Raw genomic sequence first — 25,126 nt, forward strand, 5'->3', positions numbered from 1 at the left:
AGATATCAGCAAAAAAGATGGAACGGAAGCGGTGGTTGGTTGGCTTTTTTGCGGTTATCTGAATAATTTGACTAAAAAGAAATGATAGAATATTCAAAAATCAATGTTCAAGTGTGGTAAACATTATTAATAGATTCTTTACAAGTTACGATGAGTGGATTGATGGTAAATCCTGTAGTTGTTGATGACAATATTAAAGATAGTTAAAAATTATTATTTTTAACGTTATAAATTTTTGTTTCTTTTCTTTTACTCCACTTATTGTATTGAATTTTTTTATTTAGAAAAAAAAGCAATCACTCAACTCTCATCGCACACCACGAGTTGAGTGGTATAAACTAGGGTGTAAGACAATCATTTAGGTCTAACTCTTTTATTGAATATGGAATACCGGCATAAAGAAATGGGGTAGTGAGTTAATGACTGTTCCCATATTCATATTCTTGGCAATATTGAAAGAAGACAATGATCAATGGCAAGACGACCTTATAAAGGGAAAAAAAAAAAAGAAAATGTTGCTTCATCTTTTGTAATTTGTTTGAACTTTTCTCAAAGTAATAGTGGAAACACTATATCAAATTTTATGGTCCAATGAATTAATTGCTATTGAGATAATATTTAATTTAGTTTTTAAATTGATATGTAAGACTCAATTTAGTCTTTAAAATTTTAATTATTTTTATTTAATTTTTAAATTTTGCGAACATGACTTGTGTTAGTCTTTAAAATAATTTTCAACGTACAAACGTTAACGGAACGTTGTCGTGAACAGTCGAATGCCACACTAAATTCTGTAAAATAATGTCGTTTTGATTTTGACATTAAATAACCAAAAATAATATCGTAAGTAGTGTTTATTGAAGCTTTATTTAACAAAACAAGTGATATGACATCATTTTAAACTATTTAAATGTCAAAATTAAAACTACATCATTTTACAGATTTAAGTGTGACAGTTGATTGTCTATATTACCATTCCATTAATATTTTGCACTGAAAATCGTCCTAAAGACTAATATAAAACACATTTACAAAATTTAGAAATTAAATAAAAACAATTAAAACTTCATAAATTAAATTGAGACTAAAAACCAAATTAAGTATTAACTCAATTGGATTCGGTGCTCTGTTAGGGTTAAAAGTGCTCTGTTAGGATTTTTTCAAACGGAGCCTCTCTGCCATCAAGGCTTATAGTAATCAAGGTGATTAACTTTTCACTCTTTCCTTGTGAGCACCTGGTTGACCAAGTATTTTCCATGTAATTCTGTATGACAGAAACAAGGGAAAATAAAGACCGACTTGGGAAATCTAGTGAAGAGGAATTAGAGGAGATTGTCTTTTTGGAGGAAGAAGATATATCAAAAGGTGTGAATGCTTGCACTAACAGTCTCTATGGTAGAATTTTCGCTTCCAAAACATTCTCAATTAGAACTATGGAGAATGCACTAAAGGCAATCTGGGGTAAACTAGAGGGATTCAAAGTCTGCGACATGGGCGATAACAAATTCCAATTTTTCTTCTTGAATGAAGTGGATGTAATCCATATTGAACGTGGAGCACCGTGGCTGTTCAAAGATTATGTGCTTCATGTCAAACGGTGGAATGAAGAGTATAGACCTAATGTGGAGATTATAACTAGCTTTCCAATTTGGATGCAATTTTGGGGAATGCCAGAGCCTTATAAAACGCTAGAAGTTGTCAGGAAGTTGGGGGAATGGATTGGCCCAATGCTAGAGGTCGGACTCTTCTAGATGCGGGGTAGAGAGACAAGGATTCTCAAAGCGAAAGTCAGTATGAAGGAAAACTGGGGAGTTAAAGACAGCTTAAAAATTGCTAGGCCGAATAGGAGGGAGATGGTGATTAGCATTCGATATGAGAGACTTGGGATATGTTGTCCTTATTGTGCTCGCATGGGACATGATACAAAATACTGTAACGACCTGATAAGAGACATAGAGGCTGATAAAGTTATACGAGACAGAATAGGAGAATAGGTAAAAGCCAGCCAAGTTGGTTGCATATATTAATGGAAGGGAAAAACAACCATAACCATTCCAATCAGACGCAGAACAGCAGCACACAGAGGAAGAAAAAGCCCGTTCTAAGTTGTCTTTTAGAGGAGTTTGCTGGGATGAACATGAAGGAGAAAGTGGAAGAAGAGAAAGCAAAGGTACATTTTGCATTACCAGCAATTTTCTTGCCCTAAAACCGTGAGGATGAGACTGAGAAGATGGAGGTTGTTGTAATTGAGGAACCATCTCCTATGGTTGCCCAGGACAAGTACCCGCAAAGTGACCCTAAACAGAGACCGAAGATTGGAAATGGTAAGAAGTGAAAGAGCCTCGCCAGACAAGGACCATACTCAACAGAAGCCCAGTTAGGAATAAAGAGATGACTGAAGAATGGGGGGACAGATGAGTCTCCAAAAAGGGCCAGATTCGAAGAAAAACAGTTAACATGTTTAACAGTAGAGGGTGCCAGCCTTCAAATGGTACCTAAGGCACCATGAAAGTTTTAGTGTGGAATTGTCAGGGTTTGGAGAGACCCTTGACTATCCATAACCTTAAAGGGATGAGTAAGTCCCACTCCCCCGAGATTATTTTTCTTAGTGAGACAAAGAATCAATCTCGATAAGTGGAAGCAAAACTTCGTTCATGTGACTATAGTAATTGGAACATTGTGGACCCAGTTGGGGTGGCTGGTGGCTTAGTTTTGGAATGGAGGGATGATGCGTGCGCATCATGTTGTGCTTTTCTATGCTTTTTCATATACGAAATAAACACATAATGCTTAATTATTGAGAGTTTTGGTACTTAAATTGGATATTGCTTTGATCCTTTTTATTTCATGATTCTTGTAGGAAAATTTGAGGAAAAGAGAAGCAAAAGCACAAGGAGGAGCTAAGAATTGAAGACAAGTGCAAAGAGAATTCGTGGATGCTAAGAAACTAGACTTAACATTGCCCACAATCTTAATATTAATTATATCGGAGCCCAAGATAAATATTTGGGACTCCCCTCTGTTGTTCAGAAATTGAAGAAAGCCACGTTCGGAGACATTAAAGATAAATTCAAAAGAAGATACAGGCTGGAAAAGAAGTTTTTTTTATCATCTGGTGAGAGGCATACTCTATTAAGGGCAATTGGTGAAGTAATTCCCATCTACTCGTTGTCTTGTTTTAGACTCCCGGATACTTTGGTAGATGAGATTCATAGAATGCTGTCTCAATTTTGGTGGGGATAACGAGGCTCAGAAAGGAGGATCGTATGGATTAAGTGGGATACTATGACAAGACCTAAATAGAAAGGTGGGCTCGGGATAAAAGATTTACGAGCGCGTAACCTAGCTCTACTCGGAAAACAGTGCTGGTGAATACTTCAGATATAGTGATATACTAAGAGCTGAGTTAGGTAATGTACCTTCTTGGGGCTGGCGCAGCATCTTGGACGGCCAAAAAGTGGTTGAAAATGGCTTGTCATAGAAAATAGGCTCTGGAACGTCAGTCAGAATTACCCAAGATCCTTGGTTGCCTCCTCCGGTGCCGTTCACTGTTCCTTTATCAGGCTTCCAGCAGCAACCTACCCACACTCTATTCTATGTCAGTGATCTAATGACTCTTGAACAAAGATGGAACCAAACGCTAATAGAGTCCACCTTTACTGCGGCTATTAGCTCGAGAATTTTGTCAATAACACCAGCAGAAGGGGAAGATGAAATTAGTTGGATCTGGTCCAAATCAGGAACATATAAGGTAAATTCAGGTTATAAAATTGCTTATTCTTTCTACCATCCACCACTTTTTCAATGCCCCCAATCTTTCCAAAATCACAAAGTTTGGGAAAGTCTATGAAAAATGAAGTTGCCGCACAAGATAAAGATTTTTCTATGGAAATGCTTACATGAAAACTCCCAGTAATGAGCTTATTGCATAGCAAATTCTTAGGCACTCCTGGCACTTGCCCTTGCTGCCTTGTCCAAGAAGAAATCATCTGCCACTGTCACTTCCAATTCTCCCTTTCTGTAGCAATTTGGAGATCAGCGTTGATTAATGAAAGTGTGTGGAGCGATCGCCTAGAGTCCTTCTCCCATTGGTTGCATGCGTGGGGCTGGGAATCCTGATGGACGCCGACTAAATACACTTCTGGTAGTGCTTTGCTGGAATTGTTGGAAGGCAAGGAATCGGTACGTCTTTAACAAGAAAATGTGTTCTGCAGATAAATTGGCTCAAAGATTCTCATAAGCTAACCAACGGAATTCTAGAAGCAAGTCTTGCTTGATTTTTTTGGTTTCCGTGTTTGAGTGCTTCATCACATACTTTTACTCTTTCGTTTCTCCTTATCTTTATTTTCTTTTGTTTTGGCACCTGTATTAATGTCAATTGGGAGGCCCCTATTTCTTATGTTGTTTCCAATTTTGGATCCCCTATTATTTTTTAAGCTTTAATAAATAACATATATCTTTGAGAAAAAAAAAATATTAACTCAATTGATATTGGTCAAAGGCAACAATCCTCGTACTTTGGTCAAACTAAAACTTATTGATAAAACGACAAAACAGGGAGCTTCTATAGTATGGAACTATGGATAGAAAAAAACATCCATACATATTTGATTAACATCTATTTTTAGGATTTAGATCTTCTAAATTTTAGATTTTATTTTAGAGGATAAAGTGTGATCTTTCACAATTTATTTCATAGGTGGGATTAAGAGAGAACATGAAAAAGAAAATATTTAAAGATGAGAGATTACATTTTATCCTCTAAAATAAAAATCCAAAATTTAGAGAATCCAAATTCTTATTTTTATTATTTTTTTTGTCACTCTTTACTGTGATATGGCTATTACTATTTTAAAGACACTATATATTTTGGTATATGTTCTCACTCATATATTAGATTAAGGACAATTTACCCAAATAAATAAATTGAGTAAATCCTTTACCTAAATACACAAAATAAAAACTTATTACGTGCATGTGCATTTTTACTATTATGTAAACCGTGGTAGCCAATCACGGTTTCTAATTTCTACGTAAACCGTTGCTACCAGGGACGGATTATGGTTGGAACACATTAGGCATAAACCGTGGTAGCCTCCCACAGTTTATGAAGAGAATTCGTTGAACATAAACCCTCCTAGCTTCCCACGGTATATGAAGAGAATGGCTTCAACGTAAACCCCCCTAAGTTCTCAAGGTTTACATGGTAGGTAGTATAAATACATAAACAAACATATAAAAGTGATTCAATTAAACATATAAAATAAATGGACTTACTCAGATGAATAAAGTACACTAAACAAACATATTAAATTTTTTATTGAACAATAATATTAATACTTATTGAATATTCTATTATTTTTTATCATATAAAAAATTAAATTAAATAAATAGTAAAATATAAAATAATATTAAATTAAATAAATAAAAAATATCTAATTTTTTATATTTGAACTTAAAGATAAAGAGAGTGTTGTTTATTGAACTTATTAGATACTTTAAGTCATAGTAAAGTATTTAAATTTTAAAAGTGTACTAAAAAATTTAATATGTTTGTTTAGTGTACTAAATTTATTAAATTTAGTACACATTTAAAATTTATAATATTTATTAAATTTTTTTATCAATTTATACAAATACAATAATATTAATACTTATTGAATATTCTATTATTTTTTTATCATATAAAAAATTAAATTAAATAAATAGTAAAATATAAAATAATATTAAATTAAATAAATAAAAAATATCTAATTTTTTATATTTGAACTTAAAGATAGAGAGAGTGTTGTTTATTGAACTTATTAGATACTTTAAGTCATAGTAAAGTATTTAAATTAATTGAATTATTTTTTATCTTTCGAAAAAGTACTACTAAGTTTTTTATAAAAAGTTTGGGGGGCCATGGCCCCCCTTTCTGAACTAAGCTCCGCCACTGTTTTATTGGGTCGTCGTTGTTGTTTAAGTTGTATTAGGCACTCTTAATTTGAGTAATGTAAGGTTGGTTAAGTCAATGAATGTCGACATGTTTGTTTAGTGTACTAAATTCATCTGAGTAAGTCCATTTATTTTATATGTTTGTTTATGTATTTATACTACCTAACATGTAAACCTTGGGAAGCTAGGGGGTTTATGTTCAACGAATTCTCTTCATAAACCGTGGAAGGCTACACGGTTTATGCCTAATGTGTTCCAATTATAATCCGTCCCTGGTAGCAACGGTTTACGTAGAAATTAGAAACCGTGGTTGGCTACCACGGTTTACATAATAGTAAAAATGCACATGCGCTAACAAATTTGTATTTAGATAAAGGATTCACTTAATTTATTTATTTGGATAAATTGCCCTTAGATTAACAATGCTATTAAAATTTTAATTACATTATTTTTTTGGTTAATAGATTGGGCCAAGATAATATTACATGAGGTTGAACCTATGTAGGCCCTGGACATTTCATAACTTTTATTGTTCTTTTTTTTTTTAATTAAACAATATAATCAAATTCTTAATAAGTGTCCATGCCAGTTTTTTCCAAGAAAGACATTACCTTTCTATTTTTCTCTCATTTCTATTTATAAAAAAAATAATTTTATAAATAAAAAATGGCTAATATTAACTAAAATTAATTTTTTATATTTGTTCTTTTTTTTTTGTTTAAATATAAAATATCACAAAGACTAATTCTATTCTCTTACTACCCAAGGGAATATTGGGCTTGGAGTATTTTTATTGTTTTCCCTAAGAACAATGCTATTGGATATGTTTAGTTTCGAGTGCCTTAGGCTCAATTAGGAGATGGGTCTAAGCCCACAAAAAGAGCAAGTAGGGCACAGAAATATCCTATTCTCCTTCACCGATAAGAAGATACGCTATAAACCCTAGCGGCGCAAACTAAGGTTTATGGCATGCGAACTAGAAGGCGCTCCAAACTCTATTTAGGTTGTTCCATTTTCTTCTTTACCAGTGCTACTTTTTCAGTTTTTCTTACTCACTTTTTCAGCTTCCCCCCATTCCCTGTTATCGTCGCTTTTGATAGGCGTTACGTTCTTCGTCTAAATTGCTTTTGCAGAAGGACGTGTCAACGAAAGCGTATATCAATTTTCAACGTCGACCTCTTTGAGTCTTTCATGTCTCCACCAAACTACAGATTCTTACTATCGTAGTTTCTTTTGCGGTCGTGTTGTTTACACACATTCATTTATTCGTATTTTTATCTTTCTTTTGTGTGGTTGCTTCTTCTGGTGAACATCCTTTTTTATATTGAAGTTGGGGATGTTCTTGTTTCCGAAGCATATATCAAATTTTCTTATTTAGCCAGTTTTAAACAGCGTGCTGTAATCTTTTTTAAGCTACATTGCGCTACCTGTCTACTGGTACAATGAAAGTGTGGAAAATGTTACTTTTAGTATTTGTAGCAAAAATTATATCTTTCTAATGATTTGATATGATATTGGATCCGCAGGTTCTGGTGACTTAACTGTGAAGAGGTCTTAGAAATGGAGAAGCCACCAATTCCAAATGCATCACCCTCGTCGAAACCAGCGCCAAAATCAAACCCAAAAAGGAAGATTCCGTCGCCGAAGGAGCTGATATCACATTATGAATCCCAAGGGATGGATGCACAGGAAGCATCCATCAAGGTGATAGAGGATCTGCAGAGGGCGCTGTTCGGAGTGATATCGTCCGGCAGAGGGAAAAAGGACAAGCTGTTGGTTGATTCTTCGAGGAAGATGGATGCAGTTAATGGCAGACTAGCAGTTCTTGACATGAAGCTTGATTCAAAGCCTGGTTATGTTGAGACTTTTGCAATTGGGGTTACCTCTGCTGCCACACTTAGAGGAATTGGTGCTATCATGCCTCATATCATTGCCCCTCTTGCACAGATATGGAATTCTGTTACCACTGCCACTAAATCTACTCCACAATGACCATTTATCTTATTGTACCATTCTTAATTACTTGTTAGAACTTAGCACATTGTTCCTTAATGTCAAAGTAAAAATAAAACTCTCTTCCATAATCTATTGTCTTGAAAACCCACACACACCCCCCCCCCCCCAAAAAAAACACACAAACCAAAAAAAATGGAGCATGGAGCCATAGATGCATATGGAATCAAGCTTAAACAACAATAGATTGATCAGTGTTTGGAGTTTAGACTTTACAAAACAGTAGGACTAAATGGAAGTAAATCTTGGAGTTTAAATTTGAACATGCTAAATTGGAAAATATTTCTCGACTCACTTTTTGTTTGGAGAGTAGGCTTTTATTTTGTATGGTGTTTGGTTTTAAATTAACATAAAAAGAAAAGAAAAGAAAGAAAAGGGGGGGGGGGGTTGTGTTTGAGGAGATGTGCATAAGGTGTGCATGTAATACCTAATTAATTATGTTCAACTGTGGTGAAAAAAGGGAAACCAGTTATGTACTATTGAATTTGGTTACTCCCTTCCTGGTTGATTCTAAAATTGTTCTCTTTTTGAATTCCTACTCACAGGGCTGTTGCAGATTGCTTTTAATAGCATTGCATCAAGTAATCCATCTTTGACGATATAAGGACCAAAACTGAATTTATTCCCCCTCAAAATGAGGAGGCAACAGATGTTAGTGAATTAGTAAATGATCCTGCCCTAACTGCTCTCAAACCTAATGAGACTGTTTCAAAGCAGTGTTCGTGAGCTTTTAGAGTGTCCTGTATGCTTGAATGCGATGTACCCTCCAATCCTCAGGTTGTATATGTATTTGTGATGTTTTATTGTTGTTCTCTGGGTTCTTGAGAAAGCATGTGATAGTATTATAAAAAGTTGTGGGATCAGTGCAAAGGAATTTGAAAGCTAATTACCTAAGCAAATGAAACTTTCCATAATGTAAAAATTGGTGGGGTGGCTTTTGCAGATGAAAGAAGTTTTCACCTTTTCAGCAATTTCAAGCAATTCAGCTGCACTTCCAACATCAGCAGCTAAACACAGATTACTCCCTTTCTCAGCCATTATCTCGAACAACCTCTTTCCTGTTGGATTTTTCAACAACTTAGCCCTCTCCAAAAATGACAACTTTAGCTTAGCTTTAGTTGTCAAATTAGCAACATTTTGATTCTCCTCTAAGAACCTCATAACAATCCTTACCATTTCTTTGTCAAGCTTCCCCTTTTCGCACAAAATCTTCACCATTTCTGTCAATTTAATAATTGAATGCAGCTTGATTCCATTGCTTTCCAAATTCTCTCACCCACCTTGCTCTCTATCAATCAATACAACAGCCTCACTGACCTTCAACCCTGCAGCACGCAGTGGCGCAGCAGTTTCCAAAATCGAAGTGCCACTAGTAACTAAATCCTCAACTATCAAGCAACTATGGCCGGATGTAAAATCACCTTCGATGGCTTTAGAAGTTCCATAGTCTTTGATTTCCTTGCGGCACATGACCATAGGGATATTTTGAGTTACTGATACACAAGTGGCAATAGGCACAGCAGTGTAAGGAACATCAGAGACAAAGTCAAATGAAGTAGAAGAGACTGCGGAAACCAAGGTCTGAGAAATTTGCCGGAGGACAGAAGGGTAATGTAGATTGGTGACGAGATGCCAGATTTGAGTTTGAAGTTGCCAAATTTTACAGCTGAGATTTCATGGAGTCGAAGAACCAAAGACTCCAATAATAGCAGGGTTGGCAATAATATTCCTTAACAGATAATTTACCTTTTAGCGTGTTCTTCAACAATCGTGTAAGACCCTAGGGAGAACCTGTGACGATGTAAGCGACATAATCAATTGAAATGGAAGTTATAGAAATAAGGATGCAAAAACTGGCACAAAATGTATCACAATATTCTTGCCTCATGACGAGTTAGAAATGGATAGATATAATTTCTTATATAAAAATCATTAGAACTATAAACAAAGGCTTTCAAAATTATCACAATTAGATGTCCTAACATAGCGGGGGTAAGATTTAGTTGTTATTGAACATAGTGGACACACAAATTTACAAATTGCTAAACAGAAAGTCCGAACCATATTTTAAGAAGACAAAACAAAACCAAGATTTGTAGCCCTATGCAATTTATAAAAGGTGCTTTGAAAGATTTTCAACTCAGAAATTTAAACTACCGTTTTTGGTACAATGGTAAACAACCTTTAAATTACAGTGAAATTTACAAAAGCATAGAAAAGGGCATAAAAGAGCTAACAAATAGAAATTAAAGTTACAAAATAAGCACCCAAATTACATAGATTCAAACCATACCAAGTGCAGTTCCGATAATATTTGAGAAAAAAAATAATTGGCTGTTTCATCATCAGAAACAAATTTCAGCCAGAATGGAGCAATCCAGAAAACCTATGAAGATGAAATAAAAAATATTAATCAATATCGAAAAAGAAAATCACAATAAATGAAATGCAAAATGATCACGAGGTTCGACCAGTGAAACAAGTTCTCTTCTTTTCTTTTCTTTTTTCTTTTTTGGATAAACTGCAATAAAATTAGCTCATAAACAACCTGTACTTAATTCAACACTATCTGAAGTAAATTGAAAGTTAAGGGATTACACAAAGAAAGAAACGAATATTAGAAGAAAAACCTTATTCAAGAGGGTTTCTAGTGAGAGAAAATTCATGCGGATGCTCTGTTTGAGTTGGTGAACCATTGCTCACTCCAATATACATATGTCTTTTACACACTAAATCTTCTAATGTGTTCCTTACTTTATATGTTTTTCTTATTCACTTTTTCAGTTTTTCCCCATTCCCTGTCAACGGAAGCGTATATCAATTTTCAACGTTGATCCTCTCCCTCCCTCACAATCTTGGATCTCGCTCGCAGATCCACCCTAATTGTCATCTTCCTCACCACTTATGGACCCTGCTGCTTCTCGTCCTGCTGTAGTTATTGATAATGGCTCCGGGTACTCTTTTTATCATGTTTTCCCTGTTTATCAAAAGAGGGACACCAGGTGTTTGCTGAAATGCCCCGGTATTTGTTTTTCTTAATTTTGTGGTTGTTGTGCTGCAGGTATACGAAGATGGGTTTTGCCGGCAACGTTGAGCCGTGCTTTATTGTTCCAACGGTGGTTGCACTTAACGAGTCGTTCCTCAATCAATCAAGGACCTCTTCTAAGGCCAATTGGATCGCCCAGCACAATGCTGGGGTCATGGCGGATCTTGATTTCTTCATTGGGGATGAGGCCCTTGCTAAGTCTCGATCTAGCAGCACGTATAGTCTAAGCTACCCGATTCAGCATGGCCAGGTTGAAAATTGGGACTCCATGGAGAGGTTCTGGCAGCAGTGCATATTTAACTACCTGAGGTGTGATCCGGAGGATCACTATTTTCTTTTGACTGAGAGTCCTTTGACTGCGCCCGAGAGTCGCGAATATACCGGTGAAATCATGTTTGAGACCTTTAACGTACCTGGATTATACATTGCCGTAAATTCGGTTTTAGCTCTTGCAGCTGGCTACACAACATCTAAGGTTGGTTGGTTTCACTCATGAATCATGATGATATATTGTGTGAGTTGATAGACTTTGAATTGAGTGATTAATTCTTAGGGTGTTAATTATATAAGCTTCTGCAAAATCTCTTACGGGCTGCACTAGCACAACCACTTTGCTAAATATCTGAACATGTTCATAGGTTATTTTATGACTGATGAGACCCTTCAATTTTAGGCTCACCATGTCTTTTCTTGAATAAAAAATGACTATATAGTGCAAGCCAGGGGGATTTTCTCGTGATATTGCTACCACATGTTTACATTTAAACTTGATAACAGTTCATTCAGAGTTGTCAAGAAATTACTTGATTTTTAAAACATCTACTTTATCCTTTTGTTCTTTTTAAGCTGATCTAGAATTCTTCTTAGTGTGAGATGACAGGAGTTGTGGTGGATGTTGGAGATGGGGCTACACATGTTGTACCTGTTGCAGACGGCTATGTCATTGGGAGTAGCATCAAATCAGTTCCTATTGCTGGAAAGGATGTTACACTTTTTGTCCAGCAGCTTATGCGGGTAGGTAATCATGTTGGATATAGAGAATTAGTAGTGCTGCATGTTTTTGGCTAATAATCAAATGTGAGTATCTGTGGGTTGTTTGAATCCTCTTCTTTCTTATGTTGAATCCGACCTGCTGAGTATGTTTCATACTTACTTAGGTTGTAGAAAATAGAAATCTAGGTATTTGTGGATCTGCGTTTTGCTAATCGAGGTTCATGAATTGCCTCACATCAACATTATTTCATGTAGGAAAGAGGAGAGAATATACCACCAGAAGACTCTTTTGAAGTGGCTCGGAAAGTGAAGGAAATGTATTGCTACACATGCTCCGACATTGTTAAGGTTGTCCTGACTTCTGAGTTCATTACTGATTTATTATCATTTGAGGGGTTACTTAAGCCAACAGTTTTACCCAGCTTCTTTGCAAATTAAGGGACATAAAGATAATCTTTGAGATTATTGATTTTCCTTTCTAACAAGAGTTAAAACTTTCTCACTTATTTAGGAATTCAATAAACATGACAAAGAACCATCAAAGTATATAAGGCAATGGAGAGGTATCAAACCAAAGACGGGGGCTCCATATTCATGTGACATTGGCTATGAACGGTTTCTTGGCCCCGAGGTTTGTTTTATGGATTCATTAGATTTTCTCAAATAAGCATACATATATCTGCCGTCAAGGCCGTTGGTTGGATGTATTTACTTGTTTCTTTGTACCTTTTATGTCACATGGTATTTTCAATAAGGCTAACTGAACCTATCTCCCAAAGTTTAGATATATATCCTTGATGTCTGAATTGGGGGACTCAAACTTTTCTGCTGTGAAACTATTATATAGGTTTGGGTCATTATATTCATTAGAGATCTGTATGGCTTCCCTTTTCTGCAGGTTTTCTTTAATCCTGAGATATATAGCAGTGACTTTTCCACTCCTTTGCCAGTTGTAATAGACAAGTGCATTCAGTCTGCACCGATTGACACAAGAAGAGCATTATACAAGGTGAAGTACCACGCCATTGATTTACTTGGTGAACCATAAAGGCCTCCCAAGAGTTGCTTTAACATGACAGTGAATAGTGAATAGTCAACTTTTACCTTGAAACTAGTTAGGGTTTAAAACAAATTTAAGCTTGGGGTTTTACTCTGTTGTTGACCCAGTGTCCAAGTTGTATGATGCTATTGTCATGTGTTATTAGTCTGCTGGCCTGGCCAAGAAATTTAATTTCCGATTTTATAAGTTCAAGCCCTCTATCCATGTCATAGAAATTTGACAAAGTTTTGTGTTAGTTGCTGAAGGACTAATACCACCCTCATCTTTTATCAGGGCTTGTGAATAGCATCTGAACAAGCAGTATCATGCCTATTAAGTCACGTTTTTAATATAATTGTGCAGTTATATATTTATATTTTTAAAGAATTCTGTTACTAAAATGTGACCAAGTGGCAGTCAAAACACCCAGATGCCTTTGTAATAGTAAGAGATAAGAGATGATGATATTAATAGTGAGCTCTATACTATTTTCTCATTCTTTTTTATTTCAGAATATAGTGTTATCTGGAGGATCAACCATGTTCAAAGATTTTCACAGGAGGTTGCAACGCGATCTGAAGAAAATAGTGGATGCTCGTGTACATGCATCTGATGCACGTCTAAATGGGGAGATTAAAGTAAGAGTTAACACTTTTCAACTTATTTATTCTGTGTTTCTTCTCATTCTCTTGCACACAATTGCACGAACAATGTGGCCATATTATCATTTTTTTTAATTAATTTTTTTATTTGGATCTCAGTCACAACCAGTGGAAGTCAATGTAGTCAGCCATTCTGTCCAGAGATTTGCAGTCTGGTTTGGAGGCTCGGTGCTTGCATCAACCCCTGAATTTTTTGCGGTATTTAATTTATGACAGCCTTTTCCCTGATTGGGTCTGGAAGCAACATGCTTTGCATCTCCTAGTCACTACTTTTCTGTCCCACTAATTTACTGACACTGGCTTGTGAGACTGAGAACTGTGTCCAAATTCTCCCTTTTACATGATCAATTTTGATTGGAGACTGTAGGATCCTATTACCATGGCAACCCAACTAAAGGATAAAACAGATAATAGAGTGGAAAATAGAAGAAGGTGGAATAGAATGTTAGAGACATGGGTATTATGGGGTGCCCAAAGTCCGACATCAAGTACTATGGGATACTTGATGTTGTATTTAAGGAGAGTAGTTTGTCCCCTTAATACCTAGTTTTTAAGGTGTGGTTTCCCACTTTCTTTGGGTACTTAGCATTGAAGCAGAGGGGCTCAATAATATCATTGAGATATCATTCTTGACCTGAATGTATAGGGAATGTAGTAAGAAATATGCAGAAAAAGGGAAGATACAAGTAGCATTTGAGAGGCTATTACTCTACTATGGGTTTTGTTCAGCCTAATTTCTAAGATGAATCCCTCTAACTCTCCTCCTCTCATTCGCAATCTCATTTGTCTCTCCTCTAACAAAAATGGCCATACACTACTCTGACAAACTGTCAAAGTTAGTTGCAAGCTTTTTTTCCCAAAAAAATACCCTTACTTTCTATTTCTCTTCCCTAAACCCCATATAGGATACATAACACAGACTGTTGGGTCAAAATTTGTTGGTTTGGGTTCTGTTCTTCCTGTTTTTTGTTTTGATTTTAGTTCTAAAAATCTAATGTGCTTGGTCATGTTGCTAAATGAATTTGTGATATCAATCATGCTAACATAGTATATGCATATGGTATGGCTTGCTAGATTTGGGAATATGAAATAGTTTGGTGCCTAAGAAACTAGTTTGCTTGCAATGTGTTTTCTTGTGACAATGTTATTCTCTCGATGACTTGCCTCCCTATGATAGATATATCACCTCTTTTCAAATTGAAGCTAACTTCCCTAATCTTTGCTTCCTGCTTATTTTGAAATTTCCTGATAAAATGTGCAGGCTTGTCATACAAAAGCAGAATATGAGGAATATGGAGCAAGCATTTGTCGGACAAATCCTGTTTTCAAAGGGATGTACTGAAGTAAAGACAAATTAGCTGATCATGCAAATGGAGTTTCTTGATTAAAAGCTTGAATGAATGCCTCTGCTTATATTGATCCGCAATTCACCTCCTGTTCTTTCTTCCCACCTTTGTCCTTCAAGGTGGCAGAAGTTGGTGTAGAATATGTATATTCAGTGAGAAAATATATTTCCACTTTTTCTTCCTGCTGTTCTCTCTTTGGAGTTGCTTTCATCAGATGTTTGATATGGTTGCCAGTAGGTCTAGATGTTACTTAATGCTTTTATAGAAATCAATCTTCACCAAATAGCTGGCTGAGCTGAATTGCAATTTTTGGTGTTCAGCTTAGAGTTTGATGAAGATCTGTATTTTTTCATTTGTTGCTTGGACTGATCATTCCGCTGAGCACTTTACTAGGTAGGAAGCTTAATTCATTGGGATGGAATTGTAATACAAATAAGCACTATTGCAGGTTAGAATCGGTTATGTGAATCACATTTTTTTTATGTTTCAGTCACATAATGTAAAATCAGTGATATTATACGTACAAGCATTTTGCTTTCATTATGTTTTTGCCCCCACCAAAATTGCATCATCATTTTATGCAGTTTATCTAATAAGGTCTCAGGGAGCTTGAAACAACCCAGCGAATAAATGCTGTCCCAATCGCCTTAATAAGTACTTCCCTGCCGCTTGCTGATAGGAAAGACCGCTTCCAATGTTGAAGTTTTTTCATGACTTTTTCTTTAACACAGGAAAAGTTTCCTTTTTTGATCTGCCAGGAATCTTGGGATCCAACATTCGGGACCTGGAGTTCTGCTGCCAACTCACCTCTTGTTTGTTGGGGTGTATTTTTACTAAAGTACACTGCTGATTTGCTCAAATTCATAGCCTGCCCACTGATGTCACAGTACCGCTATAGTGTCTGGAGTAGGTTTTCACAATTAGCTCTAGTAGCTTTACAGAAAAGAAAGATGTCATCTGCGAATAGGAGGTGGGTTATAGAAGGGCATCTACTATTCAGCTTTAGTCTCTGTATTTTGTTATTATGTTCTTTCTTGTGGAGCAGATAAGATAAATTTTCTGCACAAATGATAAAGAGATATGGTGAGAGGGGATCCCCTTGCTAGAGCCCTCTGTTGGGTTTGAAAAAACCAGTAGGAAAGCCATCCACAATAACAGAATATGTCGTAGTTACACACGCCTTATCCGTCCTATTCATCTTGATCAAAATTCCATCTTCTCCATTAAAAACCACGCAAAATTCCATTCCGCTTGATCATAGGCCTTACTCATATCAATCTTTAATGCCATATAATTGCTGCCCCCTAATTTATTCTTTAAGTAATGCATGCATTCATGTGCCACTAAAATATTGTCACTGATGAGTCTCCCACAGATAAAAGCACTCTGTTGACTGCCTATGATGTTGTCCATGTAGAGCTGTAGTCTATGCACTAACACTTTTGATATTATTTTATAAAAAACAATGCTAAGACTAATGGGTCTGACATGATTCATGGTAGTCGTGTTTTGTAACTTTAGGATAAGACATATTTGCATGTGATTAGAGCTTCTAAGCATCCGTCCTACTCTAAAAAAATTTTTCACTGATTTAAGAACATCATATTTGATAGTATACCAATAAAACTGAAAAAACTTAGCTGTAAATCCATCATCACCTAGTCAAAAATTATTTTTCTTATGGATGTAGGGGTGGTGTATTGGCTGGATATTGGCCAAGAAGGGGTATTGCTGAAGTATGGAGCTCACAACCAACACGCCGGGGGCGTGGTGCCTGAGCAGGTGGACGACGTGGCGGAACTCCTTCAATACGCCAGGGGTGTGCTGACTCACCACGCGGGGAGCGTGGTACCTGTAGACCCGTGAAGCGCAGCAGATTTTTGTGGAGTTCCAATGCTGCTGCAGCACCACGCGGGGGCCGTGTTGTAGGCTGCCTGCATGCAAGGACAGCCCCCCCTCCGGAAACCAGCAAATTCTCTCCTTCATGTATATATATGCACTCTTCTCCCATTGTTAACATCACATAGTTCACATAGCTGCTGAAGCAAAGAAATTAGAGGGAAGGAAAGAAGTGTCTCGGTGTATAGGTTGTAGTGAGGAGAGTGTAGTAAGTAGTAGTGAGTAGTCACTAGTAGTGAGTTAAAAGTTTACACAGTGAAAAAAATTATTAGTTTAAGGGATTAAAAAAGATAGTACGTAATTATACGGCGCCCGAAAAACATATTATCAACTATTTGGATTATCTTATTTATGTAAGTTGGCAAATTTCAATTTTTTTATATATTTAAAGTTTATTTTTTATGTATTTATATTTTTTTATGTATATATATTTTGTAATGAGAATATTATTTTGTATATTTTATAAATATTTAAAGAATATAGCAATAGTTTTTATAAAATAATCGTTAGTAATAATAATAATATGTAATTTTTTAATAATCTTTTATAATTTTTGTTATTATGAATATATTCAAGAATAAAAAAATATTTTGACTTTTTAAACATAAATATGTTGCGGATATTAATAAATAAATATTATAGTAAATTAAATATGTAAAATGTATAAAATATATTGTTATAAAAAATTGGAAAAATAAATAATTTGATAAATAAAGATTATTAACTAATACGTGATAAATGTGGCTCAATATTGTTATCGCATAAATTTTTTTTGGTAAGGATTAAATATTTTATTCGATAAATAAATAAATAGATAAACTATGTTAAATATTTTAATAAATAAGATATTAAAATAAATATGTGAATATTTATTAAAATATTTATAAGAATTATTATTTAATTAATGTAACATATATCTTTGTTGATGCAGCCTAACAGGAATTTGTTGGTGCGTAAACTGGATTCGCCACAGACGTGGAATCCGATGGTGGAGAACTACTTAAGCGCCATGGGATTCTACCACGTCTCTAGGATTGGAGTCATAAGAGGATTTCACCCCATATTAGCTGTTCTGGTTGAAAGGTAGAGGCCAGAAACACACACCTTTGTATTGCCGGTCGGTGAGGTTACAGTGACATTAGAGGATGTCGCTCATATATTCGGCCTACCCATTGATGGAGAGCCTATCAGTGGATGGACAGATAGTAGTGGCGACTTCCTTCAAAGTCAGAGTATAGCGATATACGGTCGTGAGCCATCAGTCAGTCATTCTTCGAAGTCCTATATAAAGTTGGGTTGGGTTCGACGTATTAGAGACGCAGAGCCGTTGGACATTGAGGAGTCCATCAGGAGATACGTCAGATGTCAGATCTTCTGTTTGTTAGGGTCGACCCTATTCACGGATAAGTCGACCGCATATGCCCATGCGAAATATCTACTATTGCTTCGCGATTTCGAGCGGATCCATATTTATAGTTGGGGGTTAGCATGTCTTGCACATCTTTACAGAGCACTATGCCGTGCATCACGATATGATACAAAGGAGATGGATGGCCCTCTGAATCTGTTGTTTGTTTGGGAATGGGAGCAAATGCCGTGTATTGCTTCCGTACCGAGACAAACCCTTCCACCGGCCGAGATACCAGTTGCTAGGAGGTAATAAGTCTTATTTTAGTCATGTGTTATATTCATGATGCATGTTTGACATATGGTGACTTATTTAAATTTTTTCAATTAATAATGTTTCAAGTGGAGTCATTCGGAACGGACCACAGCGTGGTTATCGAAGACCGTAGAAACATTCAGGCATGATATAGACTACATGCAGGAGGTGAATAGTTATGGTTCTTCTGATCTGTTTTTCCAACCATTATTGTTAGGGTTCTAATATACCAATAATACGTGGCAGTTTGAGTGGCGGCCGTACGATGGATTGATCGTTCCTGACGAGTTGCATAGACATCCTGAGGTGTGTGACATCGTTGCTCCGTTGTTATCGTTCGAGTGTGTCGAGTGGCACCCTGCGGATCGAGTGATGCGTCATTTTGGATATGTACAACCTCCTCCACGGGCAGCAAGAGATATTCCACTTGACCAGCATTGCATCGTTCTACGTAGAGTGCAGCTTCATGACTGGACAGTTTTGCATGGGCCATGGATAGCGGAGTGGGCCAACAGGCGACACAGTCGATTGCGGAATCTGCACCCCTTCCGACCTGGGACTTTTTACCGATGGTGGAGTATCAGGATTGGTACATAGGCTCCTACGGACATCTGCTGAGATTGTCGGGGTACGTTCCTCATCATCCACAGCCACCTGCCCCTCAGCCACCCGCACGCAGGGTCTACCTCAGCATGCAGTGTTTGAGCCGTTTCCTTATTATATACCACAGCCACCGGCCTACAGTCATGGTAGCCATCACACTCAGAGCAGTCACCACTCTCAGCACAGCCACCATTCTCAGGGCAGTCACCACTCTCAACACTCTCAGCACAACCACCACTCTCAGGGCAACCACCATTCTCAGCATCATGAGCCCATACTTACCATTCCTTCTGGTCATGATTGGTTTGAATTTTCCAGCGACGGACACGGAGATCAGCAACTACAGCATTGGACCAACGCTAGTTTGGGTGGCTGGTCAGATTTTAGTGGTATTCCTTCACCGTCGGCTGATCCACATAGGGCATCAGTAGATATGGACCATGGTTTGCGGGGTCGTACTTCCGACCACACGTCAGGGAGTGCGTCATGTGATAGTGGTTTTATCCAGCGTCAACGGGCATACACAGTTGTTGAGATGTTCAACCCCGGTCCATTCGCTTCAGCAGAGGTAGGCGGGTCGACTGCTCCGACAAATACAGGTGGGTCGGCCGATCCGACAGAGGCAGGTGGTTCGGCAGCTCTGGGGGTGGATGACTCAGTTCGAGGTCACTTGTATGACCTACGGACGGAGCAAAATCCACCTGATAGGTATACTCCATCACGGTTTGGTCAGGGCATTATGGGTAAGGGACTGAACTACTTCGTTGGGAAGAAGTGAGCTTGGGTTTAGGTTTTAGATTTTATGTTCAGAATTAAGTTAATGTAAATCGTGTTTAACGTTTGGTTTGTTAACTTATGTAATCCGTAGTCCTTTTTTGTATATTTACTTCAGGAAATCAGTTAATGACAATATTAAGCGAACATTAAATATCAACAGATAGACTCCAATAGAAAAATACAAACACGTCTAATTTCAAAAGCATCAACTGACAAAATGCAAATTAAAAAATACAAACATGACCGTATTAAATATCATTCACTGGAAAATACAAAGACAAACAAAGACCTACGAACCAGCACCACTCGGTCCAGCACGCTAAGGACACATACTCCGACTATGACCCTGAGCACCACAAAGACGACATATCCGAGGACCACGCATGTCGCGTGAGTCCATTTCATTCAAGTATCGGGTCAATTTGGGCCGGCCTTTCGACGTTCACCTCAGGGCGGGATTGGCGACCAATGTGGATCCCTCATAAGCAGGCCATGTCTCGGGATCACCTAATGGTGTGAACTCAAATCTATATAACTTACGAATCTCCGTCATCTTGTACACATCATGCACATACAACTACCAATCGAGACGCTATTTAGCACAACAAGAAATAACATGGCGACATGGTATTCGTTCAACCTGAAAGTTCCCACAGTCACACGTCCGTCGCGCAAGATCAACAACTAACACCTTTCCGGTAGTCATTTCGCACACCTCAAACACCTCATTTCGTCTATCAAAGCGGTGCACAACTATATTCCCAGCTTGTTGCATACTTGCTTCTATCCGCTGTTGTGCAAATACGGAGTAAGTAAATCCTGCACGCTTGCGTTCGTGAGTCTCGGCACTCTTCCGTGTAAAAAGTTCATTTAACCTATAATAGGTTGCTCGGACCAACGCTAACACAGGTAGATTACGGGCACCCTTCAACACTGAGTTAATGCACTCGACAAGGTTCGTTGTCATATGGCCCCATCGATGTCCCTCGTCGAATGCCAATACCCAATGTCTGAGTCCAATGGCATCGCACCACCTGGCATATGCCTCGCCTCGCTCTTCCAACCTCTTATAGTTGATATTGTACTCCTCCATCGTTCTTGAATACCCTATGTTGACAACAAGCTTTTGCAAGTGAGGGACTTTGAATGCTCTTAAGAAGTTACTGCCGATGTGCCTTATACAAAACATCCACCATGTTCTTAGAGGTTGCCAGTCACCTCCGGAACGATTTACTGCTGTCCGTATTGATTCATGCCGGTCTGAGATCATACCCACATCGTCTTTTCTAACAACATACATTCATAGATTCCTGAGAAAGAAGTGCCACGCATCAGCTGTCTCCCCTACCACCAAGGCAAAGGCGATAGGCATAATGTTCTGGTTCCCATCTTGTGCAACAGCGACTAGGTGTGTGCTGTCAACCTGAACCAGGGGCTTGCAATGCCTGAATGCCCTAATGCATGGATTAAAACTCCAAAATACACGATGAAGTATTTTTACACCTTGCGCCTCCTCATTCTCGTTGTACAGTGGTCGTGTTTCTATTTGGACAACTGAACCAGGCATCTTCTGCACCATGACCGAGAGCCACCATGGCAAGGCTTGGTAAGAATCCTCCCAACCACCGAAAACTTTGGCTATTGACTTCTGCTTTGCCAACCAAGCCTTTCGGTAACTGATGGTATAGTTGAACCTTGACTGGACTTTCGCAATTATAGATTTCACCTTGATGGACGGGTCCGTCTCGACCAATGGCCTTATAGCCTCAGCAACTGTATCCGAGTCCAACTTGGAATAATCTAGTGAAATTGTTCCGATCGTGCACGTGTGCCTACCGTTATATCTGCATATCTCCCAACAACCTTTTTTCCGTATCAAGCTGGCTCGAATAAGCCAGTCACATCCACGCCCGTACATCTTGCATTTTGCATAGAACGTCTGTGACTCAGACTCATACACATCATAGTCAACTCTTCTAGATATAGTGAAACTTCTAATTGCTGCGACGACCGACTTTCTAGAACTATATTCCATTTCAATCTGGAACTCTCCTTCCTCAGGATCAGCAACGCTTACAGAAATCTGAAATCATCGTTTATTGATCAATCCAAAGTATAAACTAACAAAAACTTATTATTTAGTCAACACGTACCTATGTTTGCATATTCCGGAAACTCGGGGGCATGCATGGCGTCGAGATCCAACTCACGCATAAAAGGTGGAATGTACATCGGTTGACTGCTCGAGGGATGAACCACTACATTCTCTGTTGCTGCCTCAACTCCCACATCACCATCCTCATCTTCGTCGCCGACTTCATAAGTGGCTTCGAAGTCCTCTACGTTGTCACTACTCATTCCTTCGTACACTGCAGCTCTATCATCATCTATATCTATATCATTTTGAACCGATACTGCCTCTACAGTTTCAAACTCAACGTACAACTCAATCTGTAGGTGTCGCATCTGAGTTTGCCGGTGAATTTGAAACATATTCTGCATACTCACTTCATCAGTGATCGGCATGGTATCAAACTGTATTAGACCACCAAAAACTACAACCGGATTTTGGTACAGAATTCTGCTCACTCTCATTAACGTACCGTTCTCCATGCTTTGACAGAGGTCGTTCTACAGCTCCGTTATCGTCATCATGCATGGAACCACAAACGAAAATGGATTTTGGCACACAAACCTCACTCCCTCATGAGTATTATATATTATCTCACCGTTGCGATACACCAACAAGTTTGCGGTGCCCTCCATTACACTAACAACAGCCTCAAAGAACACTCAAAACACACTCAAATCTTATTCAGTATGCAAAACACTATCGAGCTCTGCCTTATATAGAGGGGTGCATTTAACACGCCCCCCACGTGCTGCCTGCTTCAGCCAATCACGCTTTGACACGTGTCAGAACACCCCCGCGTGCTGACTCAGCACGCCCCCCACGTGCTGCGTACGTGGACCAATCAACGTTCGCCATGTCAGCACGCCCCCAGCGTGCTGACTCAGCACGCCCCTACGTGCTGTGCCTCCCAAGCCAATCAGCCTTTGCCACATCAGCACGCCCCCTACATGATGACTAAGCACGCCCCTACGTGCTGCCTTGTTGGCTCAACCACATAATGCCACCTAGCTTCCACGCCCCCCACGTGGTTCAGGTAACACGCCCCCCTGCGTGTTGTGCTTCCATCTGACACGTCCACCTATGTGTAATACACACAGTATCCCCATTTCCAGCCAATACACCACAATGCTTTCCATATCCAAATTATTGAGCCTCACCTAGTGCTGCCTTTGCATTGATTGAAAATACAGTCATTTTGATCTCATCATCGGTAATTGGCTTGCACATATTTTTGTTCATCTCTGTTGACACTCTTTTCCTAAACTCTTGCAAGAGGTTCTGAGGGTCTTGTGGGCAGCCACTCTTAAATAGATCTTTAAAGAATCTCCTAGTTCGAGTGCCAATTTCTTCAGAGGAAGTACACCATTCTCCATTATGATCCTCTCTAATTTCCATATTTTGTTCCTTTTATGTCTTGCTTGATGCTGTGCATGGAAGAATTTTGTGTTTTGGTCTCCCTATCTCAGCCACCTTACTCGAGACGTCTCTTTCCAAAACATCTCCTCCAAAATATATGCTTTGGATAGGTTTTTTCCAACTCCATAATATGTTTTTTATTTGCCGAAGTTAGGTTCTTCTTGGCTGCAGAAAGCAACCCTTCCAGTCTCATAATCTCCTTTTTTGAGTTGCTCGGCTCCGATGCTTGCCATTTCACTAATTCATGTCGGCATCCCTTAAGTTTTTGAAATAAGTAGAACATTGGGGAGCCAATCACTTCTTTTTTCCAAGCTTCTTCTATGATCTGGTCAGTCTCTTCTTTACCATACCAGCACTCTTGGAACCGGAATCTCCTATTTGCTTTCACTTGCAGCGGGTTTGTACTCATCAGTATCAATTTATGGTCAGACCCAGTTTCTTCTAAATGTGTTATAGTAGCCATTGGTTAGTCAAGTCGTAATGAGCTAGAGATGAGAGCTCTGTCAAGGCGTTCTCTTATCGATCTTTCTTGGTAGCTTTTGTTCCACCATGTAAACCTTCCTCCTATGTAGCGCATATCGACTAGCTTACCCTGGTTGATAAAATCTTGAAACTGCTGAATATATTGCGGTGATTTATCCCTACTTCCTTCTTTCTCCCCTGCTGTCAAGATTGCATTAAAATCCCCTATGAACACATACCTGTCCCCAAGTCATCTAATAATTTCCAGCAACTCTTCCAACTACCTTTGTTGCTGTTGCTCTGCACTGTATAAATGGACAGCAAGGATATTCCAAACAATCTACCTTTCGTGGTCCTTAATAGAAAACCACACAACAAATGCTTCTCCTCGTATCACGTGCACATTCGTTCCTCCTTTCCATCCTCACTCTTTCAATCTTCTCTCCACAAGCGAGATTTGGTTTTTAGTTTCACGAATAAAAACCACCTTGGGAGAATAAGATTTCATGATCCTTATCACGTTGTGAACTATCAGGAGTTTTTTCAAACCACGGCAGTCCCATATGACCATCTTCATGGCTCGTGGGGGTGCCTTTTGCGAGTTAGCACCCTCTCCCCGTTCAACAATAGTTTCTTTCTGCAAAACAATCTGCTCTCCTTCCCCTCCTATCTCCATTACTCATGATCTCCTCTTTAAGCCAGTCACATGGGGTATTGTTCCTTCCCCAGAATTCCTTCTTACTATCTGTTTTAGCTTCCTTCTCTTCACACCTTCCTTAATTTGACCTTTATCGCTGCCTATATTAAAAGTTCCCAGTTCTTCGGCCCTCCCAACCTCCATAACACCAAAAGATTGTTGAAATAGTTTAGTTTTGGATAATTGATAGGTTTCAGGTTCAGTTTATTTTAGTAAGGCTTTGTTGGATGTTTGTTTGTGGATTTAGATGAGTGTTTGGGGTTAATGGATAGCTAATGGATTCTAGATTGATTATGTGGTTGGTGTGTGGATTGTGGTTGTTATGCTTGCTGGCTTTGTGATTGGGGTTAAGATCTCGTGATAAGACCTGGTTATAATTGTTTGGTTTGCTGGTGGCTATACTAAAAGATTTGTGTTCCTTTGGTTTATATGATGGGTT

The 25,126-nt window shown here is 38.2% G+C and overlaps 4 protein-coding genes, 1 long non-coding RNA gene and 1 pseudogene across 7 annotated transcripts; 4 read left to right on the top strand and 2 right to left on the bottom strand.

The window, feature by feature from the left end:
* Nucleotides 1-1,433: 1,433 nt before the first annotated feature.
* On the top strand, nt 1,434-1,751 carry LOC107611601 (uncharacterized). The gene has a single exon (XM_016313511.2). The coding sequence runs from the start codon at nt 1,434-1,436 to the stop codon at nt 1,749-1,751; it is 318 nt and encodes a 105-aa protein (XP_016168997.2).
* Nucleotides 1,752-6,791: 5,040 nt separating this feature from the next.
* Nucleotides 6,792-8,021, top strand: LOC107613478 (ribosomal protein-like protein). Of its 2 annotated transcripts, none has more exons than XM_016315487.3 (2): nt 6,792-6,940; nt 7,464-8,021. In XM_016315487.3, exon 2 carries the CDS (start codon nt 7,498-7,500, stop codon nt 7,927-7,929), a length of 432 nt encoding a protein of 143 aa, XP_016170973.1. In that variant the 5' UTR covers nt 6,792-6,940; nt 7,464-7,497; the 3' UTR covers nt 7,930-8,021. The 2 variants fall into 2 exon arrangements, with proteins under 2 accessions (XP_016170973.1, XP_016170977.1); XM_016315491.3 differs by lacking the exon at nt 6,792-6,940 and adding an exon at nt 6,951-7,374.
* LOC110266046 (small nucleolar RNA snoR137) lies at nt 7,230-7,382 on the top strand. Its single transcript, XR_015898605.1, has one exon. It is a non-coding gene; the product is annotated as a small nucleolar RNA snoR137 (long non-coding RNA).
* A 789-nt stretch (nt 8,022-8,810) lies between the features above and the next one.
* On the bottom strand, nt 8,811-9,838 carry LOC107611857 (uridine 5'-monophosphate synthase pseudogene; annotated as a pseudogene).
* Nucleotides 9,839-10,384: 546 nt separating this feature from the next.
* On the top strand, nt 10,385-15,574 carry DIS1 (Actin-like ATPase superfamily protein). Of its 2 annotated transcripts, none has more exons than XM_016315431.3 (10): nt 10,385-10,637; nt 10,735-10,904; nt 11,012-11,471; nt 11,864-12,010; nt 12,245-12,337; nt 12,501-12,620; nt 12,888-12,998; nt 13,541-13,666; nt 13,790-13,888; nt 14,952-15,574. In XM_016315431.3, the coding sequence occupies exons 2-10, from the start codon at nt 10,855-10,857 to the stop codon at nt 15,030-15,032; spliced, it is 1,287 nt and encodes a 428-aa protein (XP_016170917.1). In that variant the 5' UTR covers nt 10,385-10,637; nt 10,735-10,854; the 3' UTR covers nt 15,033-15,574. The 2 variants fall into 2 exon arrangements, with proteins under 2 accessions (XP_016170917.1, XP_016170918.1); XM_016315432.3 differs by having other exon boundaries at nt 10,419-10,633.
* Nucleotides 15,575-20,420: 4,846 nt separating this feature from the next.
* LOC148549817 (uncharacterized) lies at nt 20,421-21,278 on the bottom strand. Its single transcript, XM_088495795.1, has 2 exons — nt 20,670-21,278; nt 20,421-20,555 (listed from the first exon to the last, which is right to left on the bottom strand). The coding sequence occupies exons 1-2, from the start codon at nt 21,276-21,278 to the stop codon at nt 20,421-20,423; spliced, it is 744 nt and encodes a 247-aa protein (XP_088351921.1).
* Between the last annotated feature and the right edge of the window lie 3,848 nt (nt 21,279-25,126).

Source organism: Arachis ipaensis, chromosome B8, assembly GCF_059453495.1.
Source record: "Arachis ipaensis isolate K30076 ecotype BB chromosome B8, ASM5945349v1, whole genome shotgun sequence".
Taxonomy (NCBI): Eukaryota; Viridiplantae; Streptophyta; class Magnoliopsida; order Fabales; family Fabaceae; genus Arachis; species Arachis ipaensis.